The following is a 10,859-nucleotide window of genomic DNA, read 5'->3' on the forward strand; positions in this document are numbered from 1 at the left end:
AAGTTCTTATCAGCACTTGATAGATTTTGAATTGGCTTGCACTACTTTTATCAATAGAGCCACTACTGATGAATTTATTAGACTTCGTTTATTTCCTTTCTCTTTAAAGGATAAAGCGAAGATTTGGTTTAATTTTTTGAGGCCTAATTCTATCTCTAGTTGGTCTGATATGTAGCGTGAGTTCTTACAAAAAAAAAATTCTTTTCAGAGAACTCAGTATTTACAAGAGCAGATCAGTCAATTCAATCAAAAATCTGACGAGACTTTCCAGGTCAGCTGGGAAAGGTTTAAGGCTTTGGTGAACATCTGTCCACATCACGGTTTTGAATCCTGGAGGTTGGTGAATTATTTTTACACTGGCCACACTCCACAATGCAAGTAGTTTGTTTAGACTATGTGTAATGGAGAATTCTTTAGTAAGGAACCTAATGAAGCATTGCCATTTTTTTACTATCTTGCTGAGAGTGTACAACAATGGAACACTCAGACTAATCGAGTTTCATTGACAGCACAGCCACTGAGAGCTATTGCTGGTGGGGGCAGATATGAGCTTAAGGAGGACACTAACGTTCAAGCCCGAATAGCTGCATTAACTAGAAGACTGGAGGTTATGGAGATGGAAAAGGTGAAGGCTGTGAAAACAGTAGAGGTATGTTCTTTATGTACAGATTCAAACCACAAGACTCAAGATTGCCTAGTCATGCCAGTATTTCAGCAGAGTGACTCTGAGCAAATGCAATTAGTAAACTGGGTTAATAGAGCACAAAATCAGCCTTTCTCCAATACATATAATCCAGGCTGGAGGAATCACCCAAATTTCTCATGCAGGAATGATAAGCCTGATCGGTCTCCGCCACCTTCTCAGCAGCCTTTTCATCAGGCTGCCCCTCAACACCAGTATCAGCCATATCAAAGTTCTCAGAACTATCATTTTGTAGCACCTCCAGGATTTCAGCCTCATGTAACTGCACAAAGTTCTCAGTCTCAATCATCGGGAAGAAGTTCTCTAGATGACAGTATGGCACAGATGGCCAATACACTTCAGCAATTCATGCAGATTTAGGTCATCACAAACAATAAAAACACTCAGGCCATAAATGACTTACGGGGCACCATCAATAAGATGAGCACGACATTGAACACTCGAGAGAAACGGAAATTCCCAACACAGCCTCAGATTAATCCTCAAGTATACCGGCAACAATAAAAACAAGTGCATAATGTCTCAGGGGAGGTTTTTGAGACAGTGAAGGATGTTCTTACTTTGAGAAGTGGAAAAGAAGTTCCCCAACCAGAGATGACTATGGACACACAGGTAGTTGCTCCTACACCTAAAGATGCAACAGAGACTGATGAAGCTGAAAAAGAACCAGAGGTAGTGAGACCAGAGCTGAAGAAGCCTGTGAGTGCAGATGTTGAAACTAGTAGGGGGTACCAACCTGTGGTTTCCTATCCTCAGAGATTGGCATCTGTCCAAAAGAACAAATGCCACACTGAGATTCAGGAGATTTTCAAGCAAGTAAAGATTAATATTCCACTCTTGGATGTCATACAACAAGTGCCTTCATATGCAAAATTTTTGAAGGACTTGTGCGCAGTGAAGAGGAAGCTGAATGTAAAGAAGAAAGCTTTCCTAACGGAGCAAGTCAGTGCATTGATATTGAGCGAGACTCCTCAGAAGTTCAGAGATCCCGGCTCTCCCAGCATTTCCATTATCATCGGTGAGTCACGCATTGGTAGAGCTTTACTTGATTTAGGGAGTAGTGTGAAGATGCTACCATTCTCAGTGTATGAGCAGCTGGGATTGGGTGAGCTGAAAAAGACGTCCATCATGTTACAGTTGGCTGACAAATCAGTTAAGGAGTTGAAGGGTATTGTTGAGGATGTGCTGGTCCAGGTGGACAAATTTTACTACCCAGTGGATTTTGTAGTTCTTGATATGTAGCAGCCAGCGTCCACTATTTACCGAGCTCCTATCATTCTTGGAAGACCATTTCTTGCTACGTCAAATGCTTTGATTAATTGCAGAAGTGGAGTTCTGAAGCTTACTTTTGGGAACATGGCACTTGAGTTGAACGTTTTCAATGCTTGCAAGATGCCAACACATTTTGATGACACAAGTGATTTGAATGTTGTGGAGAGTTTGACACCAACATAATTTATTTGCTCAACTTTTCATTTCTCTGATAATGATTCCATTTTTCAGTCACATGAATTTTTATTTGATGAAAAAATTGACCATGTTGATGAAAATGTCTTTGAATTTTTAGACTGTTTTGCAAATTCTTCTTTGCCACTTGAAGTACAATTTGCAAGCGCAAGATGAAAACCCCAGTTTGAAACTCTACCACCACCAGACATACTTAAATCTTCAAAGGAAGAAGTTCCCCAGTTGGAACTGTAACCACTTCCTCAAGATTTAAAGTATGTGTTTCTTGGTCCTAAAGAATGCACTTTTCCTGTGGTGATTTCCTCAAAATTAAATCAGAAGAATGAAACCCAGTTGATTGAAGTCTTAATGAGGCGTAATTGGTTGGACAATAGCTGACATCAAAGGTATTGATGCTGTTGTTTGTACTCGCAGAATCCATCTTGAAGATGATGCTAGACCGGTTCATGATGCTCAACGTAGGCTCAATCCTACCATGAAGGAAGTTGTCAAAGTGGAAGTGCTTAAACTGTTCGCAGTGGGTATCATTTACCCAATCTCAGACAGTAAGTGGGTAAGTCCAACTCAAGTGGTACCAAAACAATATGGTTTAACTGTTATAAAAAATGATAAAAATGAGTTAATTACAACTAGAATGGTTACTGGTTGGAGAATGTGCATTGATTATAGAAAACTTAATTCAGCCAATAGGAATGATCATTTTTCTTTACCATTCTTGGATCAAATTTTAGAAAGAGTGGCTGATAATGCATTTTATTGTTTATTGGATGGATACTCTAGTTATTATCAAATTGCTGTAGCACTTGAGGATCAGGAAAAAATCACTTTCACCTGTCCTTTTGGCACCTTTGCTTTTACCAGAATGCCTTTTGGTTTGTGTAATGCTCCAGCTAATTTTCAGAGATGCATGATGAGTATTTTTTCTGACATGATTGATGATATTTGTGAAATATTCATGGATGACTTCTCTATTTTTGGAAAATCTTTTGATAGTTGTTTGCATAATTTGGCACGTATTCTCTAGAGATGTGAGGAAAAAAATCTTTTACTTAATTGGGAGAAATGTCAATTTATGGTTACTCAGGGCATTGTCTTGGGACATTTGTTTCTTCTAAAGGTATAAAGGTCGACAAGGCAAAAATTAAATTAATATCTAAACTTCATATCCCTAGGACGATTAAGGATATTCGTTCTTTTCTTGGTCATGCTGGCTTTTATAGGTGGTTTATTCAAGGGTTCAGTTCTATTGCAAAACCTTTGTGCACTCTTTTACAAAATGATATTGAATTTGTTTGGACTGATGAGTGCTAAAAAGCTTTTGATACCCTTAAAAAATCGCTTACCACTGCCCCTATTATGCAACCCCTGCAGTGAGACCTTTCATTTGAAATCATGACTGATGCAAGTGATTATGCCTTAGGAGCTGTTTTGGGGCAGCGTGCGGATAATAGACCTTTTGTGATTTATTATGTCAGTAGAACCTTGAATGATGCCCAAAAAAAGTATACCACTACTGAAAAAGAATTGCTTGTAGTGGTTTTTGCACTTGATAAATTTCGGACTTACATTCTTGGTTCTCCTGTTACTATTTTCACTAACTACTCTGCTCTTAAGTATTTGTTGGCTAAGAAAGATGCAAAACCACGCTTGATTCGCTGGATTTTACTACTTCAAGAGTTCAACATTAACATTAAGGACAAGAAAGGAGTCGAAAATGTGGTAGTTGACCACCTCTCTAGATTGCCATCATCCTCCTCTTCAAATGTCAGTCTTCCTCTTGATGATAGTTTCCCGGATGAGCAGTTGTTTGTGATTGATAGAGCTCCCTGGTATGCTGACATAGTCAACTATCTGGTGACTGAATGGTCCACCCAAGATAAGCGTCGATTTCTCTATGAGGTATGACACTTTTACTTTGATGATCCATACCTTTTCAAATATTGTTTAGACCAATTGATTCGTAGATGCATTCCTGATGATGAGTTTTTTTTCTGTGTTGAGATTTTGTCATATGGGTGCATGTGGTGGTCATTTTTCAGAAAAGAAAACAATCGCTAAAATTTTGCAAAGCAGCTTTTACTAGCCTTCCATGTTTAAAAATGCTTATAAGTTTTGTAAGGTTTGTGAGCCTTGTCCAAAATTGGGATCCATTAGCAAAAGAGAAATGATGCCCCTTTCCCCTATTCTTACCTTAGAAATTTTTTATTGTTAGGGAATAGACTTCATGGGACCTTTTCCAGTTTCCTTTGGAAACACATATATTTTATTAGCTGTGGATTATGTTTCAAAATGGGTGGAGGTCGTCGCTTGCAAAACAAATGACCATCGTGTTATTTTTGCAATCTTTGTTTACTCGTTTTGGCATGCCCAAAGTTATCATTAGTGATGGGGGTTCTCATTTTTGCAACAAACCATTTTCTACACTCATGAAGAAATATGGTATCACACACTGAGTTTCTACCCCTCATTACCCTCAAACAAATAGGCAAGCAGAATTGGCAAACAAAGAGATCAAAATCATTTTAAAGAAAACTATCAATCATAATAGGAAAGACTGGTCAGTTAAGCTTCTTGATACTTTGTAGGCTTATAGGACAACTTTTAAAACTAATCTAGGGATGTCCCCTTATTGATTAGTTTTTGGTAAAGTTTATCATTTACCTGTTGATATTCAGCATCGAGCTCTTTGGACTATAAAACATGTTAACATGTCATTTGATGAAGCTTCAGAGTTGAGAAAATTGCAGATCAATGAATTGGATGAAACTCGTCGGGATGCTTATGACAATGCTCAGCTGGCGAAGGAACGCATGAAAATTCTACATGACCAGAAAATTCATCCAAAGCATTTCACACTTGGCCAGGAAGTTCTTCTTTACAACTCTAGCTTGCATATTTTTCCTAGTAAATTGAAATCCCGATGGAGTGAGCCGTACATTGTAAAAAAGGTTTATCCTCACGGGACGGTAGACATTGTCAATCCAAAGAATGACAATAGCTTCACTGTCAATGGACAACGTCTAAAGCCGTTTCTGAAGGTCTTTGATCCACACGAAGAGATCTTGCTTGTGCAAGATTCCATAGAAGTGTTTTGATCTTTTCCCCTTTTACAGTTTTCTTTACTTGTATTTTTTTTATTATTATTATTTGTTATTTTGCTTTGATTTTATTTTTCATGTTGATTTTTTTTGTTTTGCTTGCTTATTTCTGTGCACTTTGTTTTTTTTCGTTCTATTCATTGAGGACCATGTCTCTCACTAGTTGGGGGTAGCTTGTGTGCATAGATTTTCAAGAAAAAAAAAATTAATATGATGTGCATTGATACATATATGATTGACACACACTCCATTTTTGGTATTTTGTAAAATCTGAGCATTTTGGTGGAGTAGTTGAGCGGAATCATTTTGTGAAGATTTATTTTCAAGCTTAAGCGTAGAACATGATTTTTTATACATCATATTTTGTTGATGTGTAGCTTGAAACACCGGGATGCTATACTTATTGAGATGAGACTTGATAAGATTTTTGTAGAATGAATGGCAAATTTGGAAGGACATTTTGCACATGCCTACACTTGTAGTGTTCCTTATTACCTGTTCAATGATTTAACACAGGAGAAGTAAATTGCGGGACTACCGAACCATGTTTCAAAAAAAAAAAAAACAGAGAGAGAGAAGAAGAAGAAGAAAATGAAAAGAAAAAAAAGAGATTTGAAAATATTAGAAAAAAAAAAGAATAAAGGTGACTTAGTGAGCTTTCCTAAGTAAAGGGTTAGAAACAGTTACCCAAGACTTTGGGGGTTGAGTGTTCAACCTTTAAAAACAGAGCTGTCATGAAAACTGCTAGTCCCTTGGGCTTTGAGGTAATTAGAATCAGCAATGATTAATTTTAAGGTTGAAAAATCCTATGACAAACCATGGCTAGTAATGAGGAACACACAACCAGTTTAGCTCCAGACACACATTTGAGTTCTGATACAGTTGCCTCAATTCTATGTGAAAGATTGTTGAGATAGTCTTAGTAGATATATCCTCTAGGGGTTGAGTAGTAATGTGTCACTTTTGTAAGAATTCAGAATTGTGTTTGATTGTTTCTGTTTAGATTTTGATCTTTATGCAATATTTATTTCAATTAATTTTCAGTATTTTGCTCAAAGATTAGCAGAACGCTAGTTGGGGGGTGTGATTGAGCTGAATTATTGCATATTTTATTTATTTCATTACATTATTATTGGTTTTAGATGAAAAATATGTTAAGATGAATAAATCCAAGTTGTGATTTAAATTGGTTAATAGCATGATTTATGCTTAATTTTATAACTTGTGATTTGATTGGACAATGTTCATTCACATGCACAACATATTTTTGATATTCTATTATTCTTATTTTATTTTATTTCTAATTTCAAATTCAAAGGACTTTCAAGTGGGCAAGACGTTAGAATAACCTAAGAACTTTCAACTAGTGTAACACTCTTCAAATAAGGATAATGATGGAGTTTGTGAGTAATTCGAATCAGAGTCCAAAATGCGTTAGGAGACAGAATATACATACTTTAGTATTTTAATCATAACTTTTCACTCAAATATCGGATTGATACTATTCTTGATGCGTTGGAAAACTATCTTAAAGGGATACAAAGTTGTCTCTAATAGAGATTTATAAATTCAAACTTTTGAAACACGTACATGGCTGCCAAGTTGAATCATAAAATTTAAGCGATTTTGTATACGAGAATATAAAGACATTAGCGTTTCTTTTCTATCCTATTTAAGTATATCATTAGCACGAAATTGAGAACTTTTTGTAGAGCAATGTTGCACATTTGAAGAACTCTTCCAAGGTCCGATTGCCACTCCAGTAGTCTCTTCCACTGCTTCCCATCTCCATCTCCATTCATTTGGCTTGTTCTTTTCACTCTTTACTATTTATTTAATTTTAGTTTAAAGTTTGTGATATATTTTTGAGATATTTGGCTTAGACTTTTGGGCATTTTATTTTTTGTTTATTTACTTCGTGTTATTTATTTTTATCGCTTCTTTAAGCTTTCATTTAACAGTGATTACAATTGCCATGGATTGATTTTGAAAATTTGTGATTTGAATACAAGGATGAACTCTAAAATATTGATTTTGGGGGTTTTCAATTCTCAATTCGTATTTTGTCAATTACTTTCTAATCTAGTTTAATTCTTAGATTAGTTTTATTAATATCTTAGTTCCATTGCATATTAGATTTATTAAACCTTAACTGAGACTTAAATAATTTCTGTTTTATTTTTTAATTTTCAGATTAATTAAGATTGTTTAGTTTAGTTGATTGTTTTTATTGTTAATTTCAATTTGTTAGTTTTTTACATTTCATTTTGACACTCAAAAATCTAAAAATATGATCTAGTCCATAACTAGTGCCTTTTCTTTCTTGTTGCATTCTTTCATTCATTGCACATACCATTATTTTTATCTTCTCTTTGTGAATATTTTCACCATTTTAAACGAGTTTGATTTTAAGTAACTTTTCCTGATAAGACGATCTAGAAATTTATTCTTAATTATTACGCGACATCCTCCTGCACTTGGGATAGCCTTTGTGCTGCTCATTTTTTAGTGAGTCAGGATACTGATCACAACAGCAGAGACACCTAGGTCTGCTCCTTAGCTGCTGTTTGGCAGGCTCCTCCATCGAAATGGTTTGAGATGAGTTGGGATTGTGCAGTGGATAAGGCTAATGGATTGATTGGCATTGGAGTGGCTATTAGGGATTGAACTGGCCAAATCATTGCCACTATGAGGCAGAGGAAACAATTTTTTCCTGACCCCGTATTAGTTGAGTCATATGGAGCTTTACAGGCTGTTAAACTAGGATTGGATCTTGGACTGCAACATATTGTTATTGAGGGGGACTCATTGCAAGTCACAAAGGCATTATTAGAAGATAAAGAAGCTTGGAGCAGTTCAAGCATGTTTATGAGTGAAGCAAGGTCATGTCTTAAGCATTTTGCAAAGTGAGAAGTTTCTCATGTTAGGAGAAATGAAAATTTTATAGCCCACTTACTTGCAAAAGTTGCTTTTACCATTTATGATTTAATTGTAACTATGGAGGAAGCTCATTTTTGTATCTCATCAATTTTATAATGGAATGGCATAAAGGTATTTCCTTTCACAAAAAAAAAAAAAAAAGTACCCAATAGCTATTATACTTTGTATACTTTTGTTTTTTTTAAGAAAAAGGTAATGCTAGATAGACTCATAGGTTTTGCAAGTGTTGCGCCTTCTTTTTTAAAAGAATGGAATCTACTATTAAAAAAATTAATTTTTCATATAAGTTTCATATTTACTCTTTTTTTTTTAAATGAGTGCGCGGCGTTTGCACTTTATGACTATAAATATCCTTTTTGTTTATAAAAAGAAATTCTTTAAAAAACATCCTTTGGCCATATTTAACTTGTGCCCTTTTTCCCATATTTTCTAATAAAAAAATCGATATTGCTAAATTTATTAAGAAAATAATATTCATTGAAGTCATAGCAAAGCAAGGTTGGAGAATTCTCCAATCCCCAACCTCACTTGTGCATCAGGTTCTCAAGATGAAATATTTTCCAAGAAATGATTTTTTCCAAACTAATATGGGTAGTTGTCCATCTTTTGTATGGAGAAGCCTGATTTCAGCTAGGCCTTTGCTTAAAGAAGGGACAATTTGGAGGGTTGGAAAGGACAAAACAATCAGTATCTGGTCTGACAAATGGCTGCCTCGACCAACTACTTTCACTGTACAAATTCCAATAAAATTTCTGGATGCAAAAGCTAAGGTTGAGGAGTAAATCAACTCAAACACTATGGACTGGAAGCTCAATTTAGTCAATCACATTTTTACCAAAGAAGAAGCAAACCTCATCAGCACCCATCAATCACACAAGCCAGATGTATTAATGTGGAGATGTACAACAAATGAAAAATTCAAAGTAAAAAGTGCATATCATCTGCAAGGTGAAATACAAAGCAGATTAGAAGGCCAAACCTCACAAGTAAAAAAAAAGGCAAAAGGATGGACCAAATTTTGGAAATTGTCAATTCCTCCAACAACAAAAACCTTTATGTGGAGAGCTTTTCTTAACATATTACGTACCAGACTCAACTTATGTAAAAAGAAAATTTTGGTAGACCCTCTTTATCCTTATGTTTGCAGGAACCAGAATCTATTGAACATGTCTTATGGGATTGCATATCAGCAAGAGATGTCTGGGGACAATGCTATATGGAAATCCAAAAAAGCATTAGCTCTTTCAACAGCTTTCAAGATCTTCTAAATATCATGTTTATGAAGCTAAACAAAGAGGAAATGGAGGAACTGTCAGTAGTATTATGGAAGCTTTGGTGGAGAAGGAATGATCTTATTTTCAGAAACACCTTCACTCATCCTAATCTTTTAGTTAAACAAGCTTATAAGTTTTTGCAAGAATTTAGAGTATCTCAGGAAGTGGAAACCAGTTAGCTTTCAAGCTTCATTGTTAGGAATGCAGGTTGGGTACATCCCCCAAATGATTATGTTAAAATTAACTGAGATGCAGCAGTTGATAGGGTTAATTTTAAGATAGGAATTGGCATAGTGGCTCGTGATAGTGAAGGCAATATTTTGGCAACAATGAGGAAGAGACGAGCTTTACTACCTGATCCTTCACTAGCAGAGACCTATGCTGCTCTTCAAGCAACTAGCTTTGGTATTGACTTGGGACTGAGGAAAGTTATTTTGGAGGAAGATTCAAAGAAAGTTGTGCAAGCTATTAATGGATGTATGGAAGATTTGAGTTATGTTGGGATGCTGATAACAAATATAAAGACCAATCTTCAATGTTTTGAACGCAGTTCCATCTAGGGCTGCAACCCGACCAAACTATTTAATATATGGGGCCGACCCGACCCGCGTGAATATGGATACATCTCAGTCTGACCTGACCCGATATCGGGTCAACCCGTTGTTATTTTTTCTTTAAAAAAAAAGGAAAATAAAATTACATCAGACCGATCTGAAGCAAAAATCAAGAATCTCCTTCCAAAATATTATTGAGTGTTGAGACTTCGGTGATCACATTCATGTGCCCCAAATGTAGTGAGTTTGCTATTGAAATTGTCAAACCCAAGATCGTCGAGCAAGTTGAAATGGAGTTTCTGGAGTCCAAGAGGCCTATAGAGAAGCAAGAGAGAAGGAGGACAAGGAGAAGGTGGAAGAGCAGCAAGAATCAAAGGAGAAAGACTTTAGGAGAGCTTGATTTGGGTTTTGATTTGAAGGAGGTTTCCGAGTCCTGGATGTTTGAGGAAACATGTCGATATCCAATGTTCGAAGATCAACATCCAAACATACTGCCTTCATTCAACGACAATTTGGCCATGAAGAGCAACTCACGTGTTGGGCTCATGCAGTTGCCTGCACTGTCAGATAAATTGGAGACCCAAAGATATCTTTCTTATGGCACCCCATGAAGGAAATCTGCAGCAACTCTCAGACTCAAAGAATAGTTAAGGGAGATGGAGCAGGATGTTGGCGGCCTCAATCTCATCGGCAATGAACTCGTCGAACGGAGCATCCTCGGCGGCCTCAGTCCTTAAACAGAGAAAAGTTGAGAAAAATGAGAGAAAGCGAGAGGTGAAGAGGGTGGATTGGATTGGGAAGAGTCGACAAAGGTAATGAGAGA

General features: G+C 36.2%; 1 protein-coding gene across 1 annotated transcript; it reads left to right on the forward strand.

Annotated features, from left to right (window-relative positions):
- Positions 1–394: 394 nt before the first annotated feature.
- LOC108985990 lies at positions 395–3,081 on the forward strand. Its single transcript, XM_035690685.1, has 5 exons — positions 395–1,016; positions 1,230–1,941; positions 2,029–2,120; positions 2,545–2,723; positions 2,971–3,081. The coding sequence occupies exons 1-5, from the start codon at positions 395–397 to the stop codon at positions 3,079–3,081; spliced, it is 1,716 nt and encodes a 571-aa protein (XP_035546578.1).
- The last annotated feature ends 7,778 nt before the right edge of the window (positions 3,082–10,859 follow it).

This window comes from Juglans regia, chromosome 6 (genome assembly GCF_001411555.2).
Source record: "Juglans regia cultivar Chandler chromosome 6, Walnut 2.0, whole genome shotgun sequence".
NCBI classification, from domain to species: Eukaryota; Viridiplantae; Streptophyta; class Magnoliopsida; order Fagales; family Juglandaceae; genus Juglans; species Juglans regia.

Excerpts from the sequence above, each read along its gene's own strand:
- LOC108985990 (XM_035690685.1), top strand. The coding sequence starts at position 395 with ATGTGTAATGGAGAATTCTTTAGTAAGGAACCTAATGAAGCATTGCCA. Across the intron at positions 2,121-2,544 it reads AACACATTTTGATGACACAA|CTGACATCAAAGGTATTGAT; the intron begins GTGATTTGAATG and ends GTTGGACAATAG. Across the intron at positions 2,724-2,970 it reads CAATCTCAGACAGTAAGTGG|CACTTGAGGATCAGGAAAAA; the intron begins GTAAGTCCAACT and ends AAATTGCTGTAG.